The sequence below is a fragment of the Mobula hypostoma genome, chromosome 25, assembly GCF_963921235.1.
Source record: "Mobula hypostoma chromosome 25, sMobHyp1.1, whole genome shotgun sequence".
Taxonomy (NCBI): domain Eukaryota; kingdom Metazoa; phylum Chordata; class Chondrichthyes; order Myliobatiformes; family Myliobatidae; genus Mobula; species Mobula hypostoma.
In genome coordinates, this window is record NC_086121.1 from 14,662,757 (window position 1) to 14,684,749 (window position 21,993).

A 21,993-nucleotide genomic window follows, 5' to 3' on the forward strand; every position below is an offset into this window, starting at 1 on the left:
CCAGCACCACATTGGCCCCCATGAAGACCTTCTCACAACGGTGAAGAAAAGAAAGCTGAGATGGGACGGCCACGAAACAAGATCCAGTGGCCTTGCAAAGACCGTTCTACAAGGAACTGTGGAGGGGAAAAGAAGGAGAGGTAGGCAGAGGAAAAGATGGACAGACAACATTAAAGAATGGACAGGGAAAACATTTGTGGTGACCCAGGCTCTGGCACACAACCGCGACAGATGGAACAGACTGGTGCAAAGCTTGTCATGACGGCGCCCCGACGACTCCACCATGAGTTAAGGGCGCAAGGAAGGAAGGATAACCCAGAGGCTGCCTGCATTTTTGAAAATATCTTAGTTTATCTATTCAGTGAAAATGCCATTACATTCTCAACAGAGCAGTATTGTAAGTTTGTTTCAAGAGGAGAGATCCTTTTATAAAAAAAAAGAAAAGTTGTCATTGAACACTTCATACTGGCATCCCACTTATCACTGCCCCATAGAACATTGATTTTGCTCTTAGCATAGAAATCCTGATTGTTGGTCCTGAAGTCCAATAATCACAGGTCTGTAGCTTCAGTACTTTCAAAAGAAGACTTAAGATGCATGATGCTGTGTTGGGAACTGGTGCCACCCCTGTCCTCTGGTTGTCCTGCAGCAAAGAGACAACTATCCCATCACCATATGGCTCTGCTATGGAGTGAATCACCAAGGCCTTAGAGTCATTGAGAAGTACAGCTCATCTAGTCAACTCCAAAGCCATTTAAACTTCCTACTCCCATCAACCTGCACCAGGATCTTAGCCTCCATTTCCCTACTATCCATGCACCTATCCAGACTTCTCTTAAATATTGAAATTGAGCTCACATGCACTATTTGTGCTAGCAGCTCATTTCTCATAACCCTCGGAGTGAAAAAATTTCCCCTCATGGGCTCCTTAAACTTCTCACCTTTCACCCTTAACCCTTGACCTGTTGTAGTCCCACCCAACCTCAGTGGAAAAAAGCCTGTGCAAAGGCTCTTTATTAGGCTGGTTTGGGGCAGGTAGGGGCTCACAGTGTGCGCACTTAGTGCTGGGATACATTGTTCCTCTAATGGCAAACACTTTCTGATGCATTCAAACAAAGATGAGGGAAAACAGCAGCTACCAGCAACCTAACTTCTGGGGATTGACCAGCAACTGTAATTCTTGCGCTGAATTTCACATCTCAAAGCTTATTCCATCTAAGCAGTATGTTTAAAAAGGATATCATTTTAGTCCTGAACGTCGACTGTGCCTCTTCCTAGAGATGCTACCTGGCCTGCTGCGTTCACCAGCAACTTCGATGTGTGTGGCTTGAATTTCCAGCATCTGCAGAATTCCTGTTGTTAAAATTACTTCTGAAAGTTACTTGTGTTTCAGAAGCCAAAAGTGTGCTGAATCATTCATTAGTTTCATTGTTGTACACTAAAATTTCCAAGTAAATTAAATATTCTCAATGTCAATGCAATCAGCAGAACCTTGCAACTTCAGCATTAGTGCATGATCTGTTTTGGTGACAAGGTCCGGTTCCATTGAATTGAGTGTGAAAGATTAAAGAAACTTCAGGTCACCATTGTATTCAAAATTCCCTGAACAATTACATTGGTTTCATCCATTTGGCTCAATTGTACTGATACAACTCATGTATGCAAGTAGAAATTCGACCCACTAGTGTCAAGATTTGTTTAGACATTGTATTGTCTTTTTAAATAGTAGACAAGCAGCTGTGTAAAATAGGATTGAAAATATTACTGAAAAGCCAAAAGAGCAGATCCTTAACATAATATAATTGATTCTGTGCTGTTCTCATCTGCCTATAAGTGCAACTGACCATGTTGCATAATGTATGGTGCATGGTTGGATTGATAGGTTGGAATTTTAATGCAGACAGCTTTATATTTGAAAGGTAATTCTGATTGTGTTTTTGTTTACCAGCTCTTTGCGCTAAAACCTTCTTTCTCCCTCATTGTGCCGAGAAGTTTGTATTCACAAATTTGGGTAAGGATGCTTGTTGAAAATGACACAAAGGAGTTAAGTCCCTTTGTATGGTGGAACAGACTTGAAGGACTGAATGGTTTCCTCATTTTCCTATTTCTTATTGGTCCAAAAATTGAACACCAGTATTTGCTTCTAGAGGAATAGAAAGAATTATGCTGGACTTGTGCTAGATAATTATGTGATTGATAAGGAAAGATGGAATGGGCTTTTGTGGATCATGGGCTGATTATGATCGGTATAGCCTGTACATTTTCCTATAAACACTACTATAAATGATAAAAGCTACTTATCACAAATAAGAGAAAATCTGCAGATACTGGAAACTGAGCTGAAGGGTTTCGGCCCAAAATGTCTACTGTGCTTTTTTCCATAGATGCTGCCTGGCCTGATGAGTTCCTGCAGCATTTTGTGTGTGTGTTGCTAAGCTTCTATTTGTGTTAGATAAAACCTATTTGGGTGTTCTCTTACTTTTGTCTTATGCCAGTTTGAAAATTGAAAAGATTAATGGGGTAGAGACGTATTATGTTTTTCGTTAAGTCTTCTATGCCCTGGCACCAAATTCGATTGATTGGAGCAAGGGGGATGTGTAACTGATTACTTAGACAATGCACAACATGATTATATTTTCTTTGCAGGATATTGATTGGGTACAGACAGAAAAACATGTGTTTGAACAAGCCTCCAGTAACCCATTTCTTGTTGGTCTTCACTCTTGTTTCCAAACAGAAAGCAGGTAAGAAATGTTCCTTACTAAAATTGCTTTTTGCTTTCTTGTTGGTTTTTTCATTGGACCCCTCTGCAATTAATTAGAAATCAGAATCAGGTTTAATATCGCTGGCATTTGTTGTGAAATTTGTTAACTTTGCAGCAGCAGTACAATGTAATTCATGATAAATATAGAGAAAAAACTGAATTACAGTAAGTATAAGCATATATATTAAATAGTTAAGTTCAAATAAGTAGTGCAAAAATAGAAATTTTAAAGAAGTAGTGAGGTAGAGTTCATGGGTTCAATGTCCATTTAGAAATTGGATGGTAGAGGGGAAGAAGTTGTTCTTGAATCAGTGAGTGTGTGCCTTCAGGCTTCTGTATCTCCCTCCTTATGGTAGCAATGAGAAGAGGGCATGATCTGGGTGGTGGGGCTACTTAATGATGAATGCCACTTTCCTGAGGCATCACTCCTTGAAGGTGCCTTGGATATTATGGAGGCTAATACCCATGATGGAGCTGACTAATTTTGCAACTTTCTTCCGGCTTACTTCAATCCTGTACAGTAGCAGCTACTCCTCCCATACCAGATGGTGATGCAGCCAGTTAGAATAGTCTCCACAGTACATCTGTAGAAGTTTTTGAGTGTTTTAGGTGACAAACGACAAATGTAAATCTCTTCAAACTCCTAATGAAATATTGCTGTTGTCTTGCTTTCTTTATAGCTGCGTCAATATGTTGCAACCAGGTTAGGTCCTCAGAGATATTGACACCCAGGAACCTGATATTGCTCACCCTGTCCACTTCTGATTTCTCTATGAGAATTAGTTTGTGTTTTCTCATTTTACCCTTTCTGAAGACCGCAGTCAGCTCTTTGGTCCTGCTAATGTTGAGTGCAATGTTGTTGCTATGACATCACTCAACCAGCTGGTATATCTTGCTCCTGTATGCCTTCTCGTCACTATCTGAGATTCTGCCAACAATGGTTATATTATCAACAGATTTATAGACGGCATTTGAACTATACCTAGCCACATTGTCATAGGTGTAGACAGAGTAGATCAGTGGACTAAGTTAACACACCCTGTTAACAAAGTAGATATGTTATTTCCAATCTACGCAGATTGTGGTCTTCTGATAGATCAAATTTTAACAAGTTGGTTGGATCAAAATTTTAAGGAAGCATCCTTGGTATGCATTTTAATTGATTTTTGGCATAATTTCTTATCAAGGTTTTGTGATTTCAACAGGAGGTTGTGATCTCAAATCTTAAAATGTCCCACCCCACAAAGCTGCTTTATCAGATTACAAACTGGAGACTAAAACATTAACAAGCTTGGCTCTCCTGATGATCATTCAGCAATGTAAATTGCTCTGTTTTCTCAATAAAGCAGAAAAAAGGGATTTTTAAAATCACACTGCTCCTGCAGCTTACTTTCTTGAGATATTTTGGTTCAAATCACAATGACAAAAATGAGACCTGATGACACATACATCCAAGCAGCAGAAATACAAGTAACACATATATTATTTGCCTATATTATCATGTCTTGTTATTTAAAGCTGTATTTTAAGACTTCTTCTATGTTTTGGACAGGTATTATGTAGTCTTTCTGCTTATTGAAAACAAAACAGTCATCCTATATATAGAGCAATATACATGGTCTATTACAGGGAGCAGTTCACTATGATATTACAATTCAATCAAATGAACATAAGTTTCCAGCTTGAAATCTGCACCAGGGCGTGTTATTTATAATTTTATAAAAGCATCAAGACACTCTAACATGCTTGTGTTTTGAGAGGTGTCATTGTGAGTGACAGTGAACGATAGTTAATAGTCTCATAGGAATGACTCATATGACCTAACAAGGAGAAATAGGTAATCTAGAAGTTAAAAAAAAATCTGCAGGTGCTGGAAATCTGATGTAAAAACAAATGCTAGAGGTACTCAGCAGATAGTATTTGTGAAGAGCAAAACAAAAGTAATATTTCAGGTCAACAATGTTTTTCAGAACTGAGTTTGGCTTATAAGGCCACACAGGATATTTTCCTTTATTAGCCAAGATGTGGGATACAAATGCAAGGAGATCATGCTTGAATCGTAGATAGCTATTGTCGGGCCACTGTTCATGTTGCCGTATTTGACAGCACCAGAAATTCTACAGACGAGTTTTTCAGAAATGTATTAGAGCTAAATAAATATTATGTGGATAGATTGGTTAGTTTTCCTAAGAAAGAGGAGGCTAAGGGAGGTTAAATAGAGAAGTAGAAATTATGAAGGGCCCAGAATAGGTAAATTGTAAAAATTCTTTTTCACTTAGCATGCAGGTCAGTAACTAGTGGGCAAACTCTTAAAGTAATAGGAGAATGAGAGGTGAATTGAGAGGAAAAAATAATCAGCATTCAAATAGTTATGTAAGAAGGGAGATTATTCTGAAAATTCCCTGCCCAAAAAGGTGTTAGAGGTAGAAGTCCTCATCATATTTTTTAAAATCTATAGGTTTCCAGACAGAGAGCTAGAAGGTGTGATACATTTCAATGGCACCTTTTTATTTGTTATAGACACAGTAATTTGTGTGGACTCATTCTGTGCCATAGATTTTCATGATTTGATGAACAATGGAGCTGTCTTTCCATGTTGATAATCCTGGACTTTGTGTATTATCATGTAACTCTCAGTTTGGCTACCAGCTTAATCTAGGGGATGATAACCCCCAGCACGACCAAACTTAAAATCTCATTTGCGTGGATGCTGCGTGATGTGTCCCCTATTACAAATCAGTACCACGAAATAACAAACAGTACACAATATGCGATTCAACAATTGAGCTTTATAATTCTTAATTTGACTATAAGGTTAGTAAAGAAACAAAACAAAAGGGCCGATTCTCATGAAACAGTATTATGTGCAAATGTTGGAGCTCACTGATAAGGCCATTGTCCACCATCGACTTCCTACGATCGTCACTGACCTTCGGACCCTTGTTCCAAGTCCACTCCGTCCAGCGGTCTACCAACCCTCTTCATTCGCCTCTTCTCTCCTCATCTCTCCGTGGCAAAAGACCGCGAAATCGATGCTCCCAGACACACAAGAAAGAACAACATCCCGCTCATTGGCTAACATGCTCTGTTATCTCTAGTCATAACCGGAACATTGCTGCTACAGAGAAACCATTACCTTAGCAGTGGAACATTACAGAGAGGCCATTACATTAGCAGTGAAACCTTACAGTATGTTACAATCATATGAACAAGATCTCACCCTTAAATATATTCGCAATCTCATAAAATGTGCAAAAGCTGAATAAAAGCTTTTAATAATGCACAATGTATAAGTTCATGGCACTGAAACTTCAGATGCACAGAACATTTAGCATTTTATAAACAGATGTCACTGTATTTGCAGTATTGCAGTTTTCAATGATTTGTGCATTGTAATTATTGAAAATTATTTTGTGATGTATCTTTTAGGTTGTTTTTGGTTATAGAATACGTCAATGGCGGTGACCTCATGTTTCATATGCAAAGGCAGAGAAAGCTTCCTGAAGAACATGCCAGGTAAAAGATGTTTTACATCTTCTGTCGTGAACTAAGAACAAAACAATTGTGGATAATACCACTTGTAAATCTAAACTGATGACTGTAAGATAAATAATGGTGATATGAAATACGTATTTTGGTGGGTGGAATGAGATAGATGGAGTAGCTTTTCGTTGTGGTAAAAAGTAGTTATTATACCCTAGCCAAGGATAGTTATGAATCCAGGTGATTATTGTAATTAACATGGTATGTGCCCCTGCTTTTTGGCTTTGGAGTAAATCATGCTTCTATATCAAATTACCTGTAGAATAGCTTTTGTCTTGTTGCAGAGCAATTTCAGCAGATAGAGGGAAGCAACATTTAATGTAAAAATAAGCTTGTTTTCCTTTTGTAATTCTTTGATTCTCTTCTTTTTTTCTCCTTTCCTTTTGCATTGCATTGCATTCCTGCCCATGCATTTTTATTCTGACACAAATGACGAAATAGTGATTAACTGAGAATGTGTATTTACCATCATTAGACATAGTTTTATTTTATATAATATATCTGATTGGTTAGGACTTAATAAGCTGCTTAGTAATGTAGACAATTTTGATACCTTAATAAATAACCAGGTAGTATGGCCCTATATTCAAAATCTATGGAATTTGTAGAATGGCCAATGGAATCATTATATTTAATAATAGTGCCACTAATTCATGGTTTAAGGCCTCCACCAAAATTGAAAATATTATTGAAATATCAGATTTACCTCTCTGAATCTACTGCAGGAAATTATTCCATGATTTGAGGCCTCATATAAGCGTTTTAACTTTGATCTAATGGTTCATAATAACGCTTGAGTCTTTTCTTTTGATTTGTACTCTAGTTCATTAATAACCATCTGGACTTCTATGTATAATATAAGCCAGGAAATTCATTAGAATTATGTGATCATTAATAATCTTGTAGTTTGGTCTCAAAACATCACTAAATTTTAAGAACAGGCATCCATGATTAATTTGTGTTTTTTCTCTTTAATGTGAAGATTATCAATTTTTAAAATACTGAAGTTTTCCTGAACTATGAAAAAATTATCTTTCACATTGTGTACATTGGTGCCACTTTTAAAAATGTCATGGGCTTTGAACAATGGAATTAATATGAATGTGGCCCACTAAGCAGCCTGCCTATGGTGCCAGCACATTCACACTCTGTTATGCAGAGCCAGCCAGCTGATCTTCTAATCCTAAATGTCAGAGCAGGTTGCAAGTGGTAATCAGACATCTAGAAACAGTTAAAATAAGCTTCAATCATTATTTTAAACCTTTAAAGATACCTTAAAATCCTTCAAGCAATCTAAAGGGAAATCAGTAAATCATGTAACCGTATTCAGGGATGTGATCCCATTCAAATAAATATGGTTGTGTTATTTCTGTCAGCTGTGACTGGCAAATAACTGACGGGCTCAATGCAGAATCTATGAGACACCCTAGTTTGGTGTTAGTGCTAAACTCTTGGCATGTAAACTCAATTTGCCTCCAACACACACATTTTAATGCGTTGGCATAGAGTCAGAACCTAGCTGATCAACCAGGATAGTTGGCAACACAGACTGCAGATGCTGGAATCTGGAACAATATGTGAGATGCTGGAGGAACTCAGCAGTTTAGCGGCATCTATGGAGAAAAATGGATAGCATTCGTTCTGAGCCCAGACCCTTCATCTGGTCTAAAGGATGGGAGGGAGAAAGAAGGTCTGCATAAAAGATGGAGGAAAGGGGTGGAGCAGGGATTTGGTAGGTGATAAGTGGATCCAGGAGAGGGGAAGGTGATAGATGGATCCAAATGAGGGAAGGTTGATAGGCAGATGGGGGCAGGGAGAATATGCACATTAAGCTGAGAGTGGATGTAAATGGAGATGACAAATAGCTGAAGATGATGTAATTCCTCACCTCCTCCTCCTGATCTATCTGGTCTCATCTCCATGACTCTTGTCCTCTCCTTTCCATCTGTCCATCACCCCAACACTCCTCCCACTGGTACCTTGACCCTATTCTCCTCCTGTACCTTCCCCTCTGCTGTTAGAATGCATTGTCTTCTGGGGATTTTGGAGAGGGTGCAAAAGTATGTACAATAATTTGGTGTCATGTGCAGTTGCAAATTCCACAGGTTCCACACAATTTGAAGGGATTTCTTCTCATCTCAGTCCTCAATCTGGGCCTGTAATCTAAGACTGTCACTCCTCATAGTAAATTCCACAGCCAGGGAAACAGGCTCCCTGCATTCAATCTGTCTGGCTGATGATTAGCTCAAGAAAAGGCGTTATTCTCAGTTCAGTTATTGATGAAGTACTGGCATTTATTAGTTCATGTTCCATGTGAGGGATCATCTGTGACAGAAAAACGGGCCATTGTAAAAGATGTGATGAGTGGATGGGACTCAGCAGTTGCTTTAATTTAGGGCAATTTATTCCCTGTGTAGAACCTTAAATGGCTGGCTATATGCTGAAAATGATTTCAGGAGAAATATAAATGTAACTTAATAATTCTGGAAGCATGGCATAAATTAGCAGGACAGGGATGTACTGTAATGGCGGTTAATGCAATTACCAGTTTGTTTACTTTCTTGTAGATTTTATGCTGCTGAAATTTGTATTGCTCTCAACTTTCTTCATGACAAAGGAATCATATACAGGGACTTGAAACTGGACAACGTTCTCTTGGATTCTGATGGCCACATCAAGTTAACAGATTATGGAATGTGCAAGGTACGTTGCTTGCCTATAGCCACAATAGTTAAGACGGACAGATGAATTGATCCTAACAAAGGGAAAATCTATTTCCTTTATAATTTTTCTCCTTCTGAAACCTTCATTAGCTCATTGATGTGGCAGTGAGCTGGGCATTGCCAGTACATATTTGATCAAATAGCTATACCCAACTCAATTTTAAATGAATATTTGCAGATAGCTTATTCTTCTTGGGCGAGCACTGTATGGGAGGTGATATGCATATTTGACTTTTTCATTGCTCTCTGGCACAAGCAGCTCAGCTATCAGGCAAATTTGGGATCAATCCTATAATATTAATATATTTGTTATTCACGACAATGTCATTCTTTGCCCTGACTGGAGAGAAAGAAAAACAACACACATCAAAGTTGCTGGTGAATGCAGCAGGTTGTACCAGGACTTTAAAAACACTTGCTTACAATGTTGAGCATGACTGAGCTTAACTATAATTGGGGACATACTTGCAGATGTTATAAATTAGAAATCTTACAGTTTTGGATATATACAGGGAAAAGTATGAATTATTGACAGAGAATCAAATGCTTTATTTCATTGGCTTGTTCCATATTCACAAAAGTACCATGTACCATACCAATGCTCGTTCTCCTTAATTTGGAACTCTTTATCTTGATAGTCAATTATCTCATTATTCAAATTTGTACTACAGCTTAACATCAATACACTTAACAAGTTAGTTTTAAGGCACTAAATTTTAAAAAAAATTGGAAGATCCAGTTATTAGGTATTATAATGAGCCAAATACTACTTTTGCTGTCATGTAATTTCTATTTCCTCCATAGGAAGGACTTGGACCTGGTGACACTACCAGTACTTTCTGTGGCACACCTAATTATATAGCACCTGAGATATTGAGAGGAGAAGAGTATGGTGAGCAACATAACAAAGATACAGCTAGCATTATTTGGTTTCATTAACTGTACAGTGTATCAAAAGTACTTAAATTAGGGTTTTTAAGTTACTTTTCAAGCTAATGATTTTTTAAAATTTTATCATCTGTAAGTTAGACCATAACACCATAAGACATAAGAGCATAATTGGACCATTCGGCCCATTGAGTCTGCTCCACAATTCCATTATGGCTGATTATTATCCCTCTCAATCCCATTCTCCTGCATTCTCCCTGTAACCTTTGACAACCTGATTAATCAAGAACCTAACAATCTCCACCTTAAATATACTCAATTACATGTTCTGCACAGCTATCTGTGCCAGTGAATTCCACAGATTCACCACCCTCTGGTTAAAGAAATTTTTCCTCATCTTTGTTCTAAATGGATGTCCCTCAACTCTGATACTGTGCCCTAGACTCCACCACTATAGGAAACATCCACTATATTTTTAGTATTCGACAGGTGACAGTGAGGTCCCCCCCTCATTCTTTTAAACTCCAGCAAGTATAGACCCAGAAGCATAAAACACTCCTCATATGTTAACCCTTTCATTTCTGGGATCATTCTCATGAACCTCCTCTGGACCCTCTCCAATGCTAGCACATCTTCTCTTAGATAAGTGGACCAAACCTGCTCACAATACTCCAAGTGTGATGTGACCAATGCCTCATAAAGCCCCAGCATTACGTTCTTGCTTTTGTATTTTAGTCCTCTCAAAATGAATGCTAATATTACATTTGCCTTCCTTACTACTGTCTCAATCTGCAAGTTAACCCTTAAAGAATCCTGTATGAGGACTCTTTGTACCTCTGATTTTTGAATTTTCTTCCCATTTAGAAAATAGTCCATGCCTTCATTCCTTCTGCCAAAAGTGTTTGACCGTGCACTTCCCTACACTATATCCCATCTGCCACTTCTTTGTCCATTGACATTGACAATATTTATGCTTAGAAAGCTGGGTTTTTAAATAATTGGTCAGGTTAGTTTATTAATAAAATAGTTTGTGAATATGGATAGTTGTTTTTTCCTTTTCTTGGATGAGGGAAGAGATGACATACTAGTGGTTAAATGGGTGGTTCTAGAGCAAGGGTTCCCAACCTAGGGTTCACAGACTGCTTGATTAATGGTAGGGGTTCATGGCATAAAAAAGTTGGGAACCCCTGTTCCAGGGTATGTATGATGGAGAAAGGAATTTCTACAAAAAATAACACTGCCTAATGTTTTTTATTGTTCACTAGGTTTCAGTGTAGATTGGTGGGCACTTGGTGTACTGATGTTTGAAATGATGGCTGGAAGATCCCCGTTTGACATCATCACTGACAATCCAGACATGAATACCGAGGATTATCTGTTTCAAGGTTAGCCATGGATAAGTGGCTCAGGAAGAATAATTCTATGTTCCATCCTTATCTGTTTGGTGCTTTTTTGGCAACATCATCTGAACACACATGTGACAACTTACCTCTTCTATCTGTTTGTCCGACATCCATTTCTGGACAATAGCGTTTTTTCTGGTTAAGTATTTGAAGTCTATATCTTCAAATTTTCTATCTACTGAACTCTTAGCACTTATTCTATTATTTTGAATGTCACAGTCTATTTTGAAACAACAGATTATTATAACCTTGGCAGTCTATTTATCTTCCAACATGATGTTCTTGCAATTATCTACCTGTATCTATGTAACATTGTTTACCACTTCCCTTATCTCATTCCTTCTATTGAAATATTCACCCATTTTCATTTCCAGATAAACTCCTGTCTTCAATTTTCTGCACACTTCTTCACCTAATACATATAAAATCCTAATGTTCACCTCCCATCCCTTTGCTCACCTTCCCTGTCTTTGCTGGCATGTGACATCTTCTAATGTCTTCTAATTTACATCTCACATCCTTGTTTCAATAGCTTCAAAGCTTTGCCCTTTCCTTCTCCTTTCACCACTGCCAACCTCCACCTTACAAAATACACTTCTTCCATATCAAACCTCTTGTTCATCCCATTATCTCACCATTGGTGGCCATGCCTTCAGCATACTTGACATGATATTTTAGAAATTTCATTCTCCAGTTCCACACCCAAACAACCAAACCAGCTTATTCTCCTCCTTTATTTTACTCCTTACTATTAAAAATGAATAATGAAACTATATAACATCTGTGGCAGATGTATCTGCCCATGATAGCATTAGAAGTGCATTATACTGCACTGTCCGTGCGTAGACGAAATCCCATTTCACTCAGAGGAAATGCTCCATTGCATTGTGTGGCACTACAGTTGTGTAAACAGGATTAACTCAGAACAGCTATGGCAGTTCAAATCTAGGCATCCATTAGGCACTATGGACTGTCTTTGTAGCAACAATATACAATATACCACACAACCTAACATATTCTTCAGCCAGGGTATCAACTCTTTGAGGAGTGGAGAAAGTGATCAGTTCCCAACATAGCACTACATGCATGCTAGACAACAAAAACAACATGCAATAGGTCGAAATAAGGGATCTCACAATAATCAAAGCTCCTCAGACCTAGCTGTGAATGGCAATGGACAATTAAAAAGCCAGTCGGAGGAGGAAACTCATGATTATCCCCATTATCAGCAGACAAGACTGAAGCATTCACAGTTACATTCAGCCAGAAGTGCTAAGTAGTTGATCGGTCTCAGCTTCCTCCTGAGATCTGCACCATCCTATAAGCCTGACTACAGTCAATTCAGTTCACTTCATTTGACATCAAGAAATTGCTGAGTGTACTCAGTTCAGCAGAGGCTATGGGATCAGACAACTGTCCACTTTAGTTATGAATACCATGCGCCAGAACCATGCTTTTTCAAACACTCAATGGCAAGATGATCATTTGGTCATCTCCAACAATATCCAGTGGTTACCACTGACCAACTCAAATGGCTATATACACACCTTGGCTCAAAACCACATCAAAAGTTAGGTATCCTAAGGGAGTGACTTGGTCTTCTGACATGCCAAACCTTTGCAACATCTACAAGGCAGAAGTCAGTATTTTGTTAGAATACTCTCTACCTTCGGCATGAGTAACCTTCAGTAACACTGGCATCTACCTAACAATATGAATACTTGGCCAGGACAAATCAAATCATGCAGCTTACTGATGTGTAAATATATTGTGAATCGTTATTATAATCTGAATCTTGCAACTCTCTGCCAACAACACTTGGGACCAGAAATCCAGCAGCTATTCAAGAAGGTAACTCACCACTATTTTCCCAGGAGCAATTAGGACTGGGTAATGGGCCTTGCCAGGGCCCATTTCCGAAAGATTAATAATGTAAAATGTGCTGGATGAGACCCTTCCCTTACTCACTGAATTTTACTATACTTTGGATGAAAGTGTCCTCCAGTCTTTGCTACTGCATTCAAACTGAAAACCAAATAGTGCATGAGCAGTGACTAGCCCTCAGGTAGCACATGCTATGGCACGTGCCTTTGGTCGCTGTGATTTTTTAAATTTAGAAATGCAATACAGTAACAGGCCCCTCTAGCTCAATGAGCCCATACCTCCCAATTACGCCCATGTGACCAATTAACCTATTAACCCCAACATTTTGGAATGTGGGAGTAAGCCAGAGCACATGGAGGAAACCCACATAGTCACAGGGAGAACATACAACTCTTTACAGATAGTGGCAAAATTGAACCCACTTCACTAGTGCTGTAATAGCGTTACACTAACCACTATGCTACCATGCTGCCCCATGACTGGAGAAATTTAAAAACAGTTCAAATGGACATAAATAAATGAAAACAGTATATTAATGATATATTTAAAACATATTTAAATGATAAAAGCATTAAATAATGTAAGGAGAATAAAAACACTTGTCTTTTCAATTAAGGTTTAGCAACCTAACCAGAACAAATGGGGCCTTGCTACATATCTCATGTATAATTGCTATAAAGAATGGAGGTGCATCTGGCTCCATGGTTTGGTACTTTAGTTCTTTGTCCCTGGACTTGGTGCTGAGTCCAGCAGTGGTGGGAGGTCAGATACGTTACATTTGTCTTTCAGCTCATCTCTGATGTTGGTTTTGCAGTGGAGAGTTCAGAGGTCTCTATCATGCCACCAGCAAAATGTTTCAGACTATATTTTTACTTCAGTGGTAAATATTTCAATTAAAAATAATGTAGAATATCAGTCTTGAAAAATAACCTGTAGCACTTCCATTAGTAGTAAAGTGATAATGTGCCTGCTGTCCATTCTTGAAATACTAAATATCTCATACCAGCTTGGGAAATAGTTTTATGCAGTGAGATTCTTGCTGGGAACTGATTAGATAACCAAGAAATTTGTTTGGAACCAAGGATGCAAAAGGAGAAAATTTGATCCCAGCAGTTGAAGGTTAAATTCTGAACTGAAGAATAGGATCTCTCATTAACCCACCTCTGTCCTTCAGCTATAGTTGGTCTAATGAAGTAAAATAAACATTAAAATATTGAAAACTTGATGGAAGAAATGATTGAGGACTGAAGGAAAATTATCATCCATCATAAATGCAACTTTTTTTTGATCCTTGTAGTCATTCTGGAGAAGCCCATTCGAATTCCTAGATCACTTTCTGTAAAAGCTGCCAGTGTCCTGAAGGGATTTCTAAATAAGGTAAGAGACTAGTCTTTGAAACCATGATTTTAAGACAAAATGTCCATCCAAAGACAATAATGAGCTTTGAACAAAGAGGAGAAAATGAGCTGTTCACCTGATTGTTTTATTGCATTCAATGGCAACAATCAAAATCATGATGGATTTTGTTAAAATTAATAAAGAGAAACTAATTTCAGTGGCAGAAAGGTTTGTGACTAGAGGGTGTGGATTTCAGATGGTGGGCAAACTAGCAAGATGTAACATGAAAAAACACTCTTTAAGAAGCAAGTCCTTCCAGAAAGTGATAAAGACAGGTTCAGAGTAATTTTCCAAAGCAACTGGAAAAATGCTTATAGCAAAAACAAGGTTAGTTGAAAAAAGATCAGAAGTGTGGATCTTTCAAAGAGTTGGGCGGATACATAATGAATTGAAAGGATCCCAACTGCACTGCAGCATTGGTATTTCCAAGGAAGGACAATGTGCCTGGCAGTGTAATAGGTCAATCGTTTATGTTGACACTAGGAATGGAGTGAGCCTGAAGTACAAATGTTATGAGGTGAGCCGTGTTGAACTGAGATAATACGTCAACAAGAAATAGCCATGAATTTAATCGCAAATTCACAAGTTGAAAGAGAATGAGTATGCTTGCCTTTGTAAGTTGACTTGCCCTGAAACCTCAAAGTCCTTGAATTTGTATTTATGTGTTATAAATACCTTTTGATGAAGCAGTGTGCCCAGTCATTGAAGTTCAGAGCTCCTTTACCTTTATCTGTTTGATGAGTCTATTGTTCGCCCATAAAAAGGAAAGTGCAAGAATAGAGGGAAGAGGCAAACAGTGAAATGAGGGTTTGGTATGAGGTTCTGGTCATGGTGGTCTGTGGTTCATTGAAGGAGAGGTTAGATCTTCAGTGGGTGCAAGAGCATCTGTGTAAAAATGTGGATAGAGATAGGGGATCGGTAGATTGGAGTAATTTCATAATCCATGAATGGTAGGTTGACAAGGGGGGAAATGAAGTGACTAGTGAATTTGTGTGTTGAGTGGGTGATTGACGGTTGGTGAATCAGGTTACTTGAGGATTGCAAGCCTGGGTAGATGTATGGAATTACTGGGAGGACATAGGTTGGGCAGCTTGAAGATAATCTGGAAGAAAATAACTTAGAAGTTATCTGAGTTAAATTTCCAGTACTGGGCTGGGACAAATTCAGGAAAACCCTTTAAAAGGTTTTAAAAATTAAGCTTCACAGGCACAACTAAAGTCTTTTGCTACTCTAATGGCATCCGGACTGTATTTTGTTTTTCTGATGGAAATCCAGAAGTGACATCTAGATGTTAGGAGCCATTACAACCATACTGCAGAAAAAAAAGTTGCAGAATCTATGAATTTTCCTCTAAGTCTTTGATTCATTTTTAATTTTTCCTAAAAGCCTTAGTACAGCCTAATATAATCTAAATTCTGTGCAATTATTTTCTCCGGCTGGTAATTAGCAAGGCCTGGTAAACAGTGATGTTATGGAGTCATAAAACACTACGGCACAGAAACAGGCCATTTGGTCTGTCTAGTCCATGCCGAACCATTAATTTGCCTAGTTCTATTGATCTCCCCCAGGACCATAGCCCTCCAGCCCCCTTCTCACTATGTACCTATCCAAATACCTTACCAAATTTCTCTTAAATATTGAAATCAATGGCGCATCCACCGCTTGTGCTGGCAGCTCATACCACACTCTCACCATTCTCTGAATAAAGAAGTTTCCCCTCATGTTCCCCTTAAACATTTCACCTTTCACCCTTAACCCTTATCTTCCAGTTGTAGTCTCACCCAACCTCAATGGAAAAAGCCTGTTTGCATTTACCCTATCTATACCTCTCATAATTTTGTATCCTATATCAAATCTCCCCTCAGTCTTCTACATTCTGGTGAATAAAGTCTGAACCTATTCAACCTTTCCCAATAACTCAGGGACTCAAGTCCTGGAAACATCCTTGTAAATATTCTCTGCACTTTTTCAATCTTATTTACAGTACATATTTCTTCTTGTCTTTATGGTCCAGAATTAAATTATAAATTAAATCCAAATTGATGGTATACTTTATGAGGACATCTTTGAAAAAGCATAGTATTGACTAACTCAAAAAAAGTTGGAAAGGGTTGTCCATAAATTAGCTAGGAGAACTATGACAAGATAGCTCTACTTCTACTTTTGAAATGAATATTCTGTTTCAACATCAGATTATTGTTTTTATAATTCAAACTGCAAACCTATATTTGCAACTTTTTAGAAGTGATATCTTCCCTTCATAATTCAAGAATGTTTCCATACTGTTCCACAATTTCTTATTATTTCTTGAAACCTTTTTTCACCAATCAATTATACTACAGAATAGCTCACAAGCAACAAAAAATAAATTTATAATTTAAGTAACTATAAAGGTATCATCATAAGTAATCATAAATTGAGTAATTTTAGACTCTTGAGATCCAGGTTTTAAAATTTAACAGTTGTTCAATTTTTCTTCACTTCAAAGCATTTAGCTGAAAACTTTGCAGAAATTATGGAAGGTTATTTGCATAAGAACCATTTGCTTTTATAATTTTCAGCCTAAATTGATAAGATTGGAAATAAATTTCAGAGTGTAATGTATCCTGAACAAACTGTACTGAATGGGAATTTTGGACTCTTAACATATGCTGGAAATATGTATGAGAGGCAAAGGGTAGGTACTAGCTTGTCTGTAGTGTTCCAAAGTCCTCTCCACTTGGACCAACTTGCAACCCTTCCTCTTGGGATACCTGTTAATTCTTTGTTAACCCTGTCAAAAATGTGTGTTACGTCCATAATAACTGGAAAAATTACAAGGTTGCCAGCCTACCGTAGTGTTCAAGAATTGGCTACAATCCCATGCTGAAAATGAAGCTTTTAAAGTGAGATAGAGAACCCGCATCTGGAGGTTCAGAGCTGCTTTCACCCCATGGGACCATATATTCCCACTCATTAATGCATACTCTTAATTAGATGCTGGATTTGATCTGTATTTTGCTTAACGCCAATAGACACTGTAAATCTTACATACCGTGCTTACTAATACACTGCAACTTCTGGCAAAACCTCCTCCGGAGTGCTTTATATGGCATGACTAGTTAAGGGGCAATTCAGTGGAAGAATTTGTCAAATTCAGGTTATATTTCCAACTCATGAAATTGTAAATGTCACAGTTGTATTATTATTGCAATTGCATCTGCACTTTCCCCTTGTCTATCGCTTAGTGCATAAATAGTGGATTTTGTTGCTTAGTACCCAGATAGAAGATTATAATTAAAATGTAGCATTTGTATTTCCTTCCCTGATTATTGCCAATCGAAATGAATCAATGTGTCTCAATTTACCCTCATTAATTTCCCTATTGTACTGAGACAGTTCTATCTGACAGGGAGCTCTATGCTTAGCTTATCAATAAGTAGCAACTCAACAAGTGAACTGAAAAAGCTGCAGTGAGTTGAGTTCCTCTAGTGTATTCACTATGTAATGATACTCAGGTATTGCTGGTTTGTGATATTGTCAATAGACTGTGCAATAACCAAAGCAGACCAACAGTCAGGAAATTGTTGAGTGTGGGGAATTAAGTGCGGTAGCTAGAAGATGTGCTCCAGAAGTGGTGGTTCTTATTACCAGAAGGTAGGTGTATACTTTGTCTTATAGCTATTGTAAAATTGGGATATTTTATTTAATGCTTAAAAAATGACTGGATGATAGAAAAAATAGTACGAATAATACTGCAAGTATTAAATAACATTCATTAATCTAAACTAGATATCAAGTAAATGGAGAAGTAAACTAATAGAATATATAAATAAATTGGCAAAGGCAGTCTTAAGATCATGCATTTGATCAGCTTCATAGAGATAACTTCTTCTTTGGCTGTCCATCGATTTTCGATGTTGACTGAGGCTGTAAGGTTGTATGGAAGACCGGCAGTTGCCCATGCTGCAAGTCTCCCCTCTTCACGCCACCGATGTTGTCCAAGGGAACGGCACTAGGACCCATACAGCTTGGCACCGGTGTTGTCGCAGAGCAATGTGTGGTTAAATGCCTTGCTCAAGGACACAACACACTGCCTCAGCTGAGGCTTGAACTAGCAACCTTCAGATCACTAGACCGATGCCTTAACCACTTGGCTACGCACCATAGAAATATACATTGTGGTCATCAGTAGTGAAACAGATGGATCAAGGGTTTAATCTTAAAGGCAGTTACATAGTTATAAAGGGAGAATTCACGAACATAGAGTCAGAAATTATTTTAAATGTTATGATTGTAGACAAGAAAGTAATATAAATAGAACTCAAGATGTATGAACAGAAAAATAACAATTACAAGAAAAGAGATGTATCTATGACTAACTGATAAGATTAAACATGGTTCTTTGTTGGAAAAAAAAAGCTGATAATATTGTGAAGAATAGTGATAGGCCAGAGAAATAGAGCGTTTTAAAAGCCAGCAAAAAAACCAACTAAAAGTTTAATAGCATGGGAGAAAACAGAATATCATAGAAACATTCAACCTGTCAAGTCTGTACCAGCCTTATGCAAGAGTGGTCCACAAAGCCCCACTACCCTGCCCTCTCTCCAAAGCTTTTCAAATTCTTACACACATACTCAAACACTTCTCCTTTACACTACTATTATTGGCAGGCGTTCCAGACCCCAACCATTCATCATAGAAAAACATTGTTCCTCCTGTCACTTCTGGTTCTTTTGCCATTTATTTTGTTTTATGTCCTCAGTTTTTGAACCTCCCCCCCCCAATGAGTAGGAACAATTTCTGCACTATTTGTGTAACTGCTATCCCTACATCCTCCTGTGTTCCAAGAAGAACAGCCTCAGCTTCTCTAGTCTAAAGACCCCCAACCCTCAAATAATTTAATTAAGTCCTGAACTGGACACAATATTAAAATCACAGCCAAACCAATATTTTATAAAGGTTTGCCATAATTTCCCTGCTCTTCTATTTTATGGCTATTTATAAAGTCCAGGATCTTGTTTACCTTTTAAGCTACTTTCTGGATCTGCCCTGCCATTATGTACATATTTCTCTAGATTTCTGTTCTTGTATCTCTTTATAGTCATACGCCTATATTCTTGTAATTAATCTCACCAAAAAGTAAAATCTCATATTACTCAGCATTGTTTCATTACTATCTATGCCATAGCCACTAGCCTATTTAAATCTCCTTTGTAAATTAGTATCTCTTCACTGTTCACTAAACCTCCAAGTTCTGAGATGTCTACAAATATAAAAGTTGTACCCTGAAACAAGATCTTGGACTTTACAAATTATGGCAAACCCTTATAAAATATTGATTTGGCTGTGATTGCAATATTGTGTCAGGTTCTAGACAATATACTCGAGAAAAAAACGTGAAGGCTTCGGTGAGGCTGCAGAAAGGACTTAATTAAGTTATTTGAGGGATGAGGGTCTTTAGCCCGGAGAAGTTGGGGTTGTTCTGCTTGGAACAGAGGAGGATGTGAGGAGATCAATTATACAAATAGAGGAGAAATCAGTCCAGTCCAAATTATTAAGTGTATATTAAGAAAGGCAATGGTTCTTGTCCTGTGGCCTGGGAACTCCACTGCATACTTCCTTCCAATCTGAAAAATATCCCTTGCTATAATTCTCTCCTTACAGTTGCTTAGCTAATTGTCTCTGTGCTGCTCTTGCCTCTTTCATTCCTCATCTTTTAATCTTATTGATGTCTATCAAAATCCCTTTTGGAAGTCTAAATTTAGCACATTTCCTTTTTCAGCCTTACTGGGCCTCCTCAGGTTACAGCAGGGTTCCATTCCTGTGAACTCTTTGTAACCCGAACAGTTCACAAGTCAGAAGTGCAGACATAAATCAAGTTCCCACATGGCAGAAAATGCCTGCAGTCCCACAGCAGCCAACAAATCTATCCCACCAATCTCCCAGATGATTGTTCACATGCACAGCTGTACATAACTTGAATGTTCATAAGCTCGGGGAACCTGTATTGGTTATTTCATTAAAAATTACATCGAGTTAGTTGGACACCACTTGCCTTTAACAATTCCATGCTGGTTTTCTCTAATCTGTCCACACTTGTCCAAAAGAATGACTAATTCTGCCCCTAATTGATATTTTCTGTATTTCCTCATCAGAGGAGCTAACTGGGTTGTAATTACTGAGTTTATTCCCACACCTTTTTTTGAATAAGTGTGTAATAAGTGCAGTTTTCCATTTCTGTAAACCAATATGTATTAAGAAGATTGTGTCTAGGGCTCTGCACTTCCTGCCTTCTCTCAGCCACCTGAAATGCATTCCACCCAGACTAGATGATTTATCCACTTTAAGTTTGGCTATTCTTTTCAGTATGTTCACATGTCTGTAGAATATTTATTTTTTCACTTATATTTGCTACCAGTTGTTTATCATGTTCTTTCTGGAATTTCTATTTTACTAGCCCTCTGAACTATTTGTAATCAGCCTGGTTCTTTCTTGCATTAGGATGACATGTCATCTACCATGTGCTTTATTTTCCTGCACTATTTTGCTATCTTTTTGATCACTGGGGAGCTTATGTGTGTCAGTATGCAAGGAATATAATAATTTGTTATTATCTCCAAGTGTATAAAAAGGAAGAGTGCAGCAAAAGTAAACTTTAGCCTGCTGGTAGCTAAGCCAGTGGAGTTAATGGAAATAATAAAATGACAGTTACACTGAACAAATGTTTTGTATCTGATGTTGTTTCTACGAAACCCTATGGAGCACAGCAGGCAATAGCCCTCCTGAAAATGCTCATCAACTATTACTCTTTGGTTCCTGCTCCTAAGTCATTTTTGGATCTAATTTCCCACCCTGCTTTGCATCCCATGGGCTTTCACTTGTGGGATCTCACGAAAAGAAAAATTGCTTCAGAAGTACCAGGGTTTCCAAAAGGCATTTGAATAAAGTATGATTCAAAGGGTTGGAGGATTGTTCACTGACAGGAAGAAGTGAGTGGGGGTAAATGGATGATTTTCTTATAAAGACACAGTTCTTATAATGAAGCCATTCAATTCTTCAGGTTCACTCAATTCCCAAGGCGTCAATCCCATTAGATTCATTCCCCCTCTTTATTCCCCTGTATCATTGCAACAGTTTTCTAACACATGCCCATTGATTCCCCTTCGATTTGTTTTGCTATTAAACATGCATTAAAACATAACTAAAAATAACCAATTAATTTAGCAGCATGTCTTAGAAATGTGGGTCAAAATCTGTTTCCAGACAAGATCCACACGCTCACAGCAAGAAAATGCAAATTCCACAGACAGCATCCAAGGTCACTCTTGAATGAAAGTGTTCTCTTGCATAGATAACTCTAATGCCTCCTATTTCTTGGGTTGTTTTTTTAAAGCAGCTGGAATTTTCA

General features: G+C 38.0%; 1 protein-coding gene across 2 annotated transcripts in view; it reads left to right on the plus strand.

Annotated features, from left to right (window-relative positions):
* Nucleotides 1-21,993, plus strand: part of prkcz (protein kinase C, zeta) — a 395,150-nt gene that overhangs the window by 278,222 nt on the left and 94,935 nt on the right. For both annotated transcript variants that reach the window (XM_063033456.1, XM_063033457.1), the window contains 6 exons: nucleotides 2,647-2,744; nucleotides 6,194-6,280; nucleotides 8,875-9,010; nucleotides 9,835-9,922; nucleotides 11,184-11,303; nucleotides 14,503-14,582. In XM_063033456.1, the coding sequence (XP_062889526.1) occupies nucleotides 2,647-2,744; nucleotides 6,194-6,280; nucleotides 8,875-9,010; nucleotides 9,835-9,922; nucleotides 11,184-11,303; nucleotides 14,503-14,582 (609 nt within the window). The remainder of the gene's footprint in view (nucleotides 1-2,646; nucleotides 2,745-6,193; nucleotides 6,281-8,874; nucleotides 9,011-9,834; nucleotides 9,923-11,183; nucleotides 11,304-14,502; nucleotides 14,583-21,993) is intronic.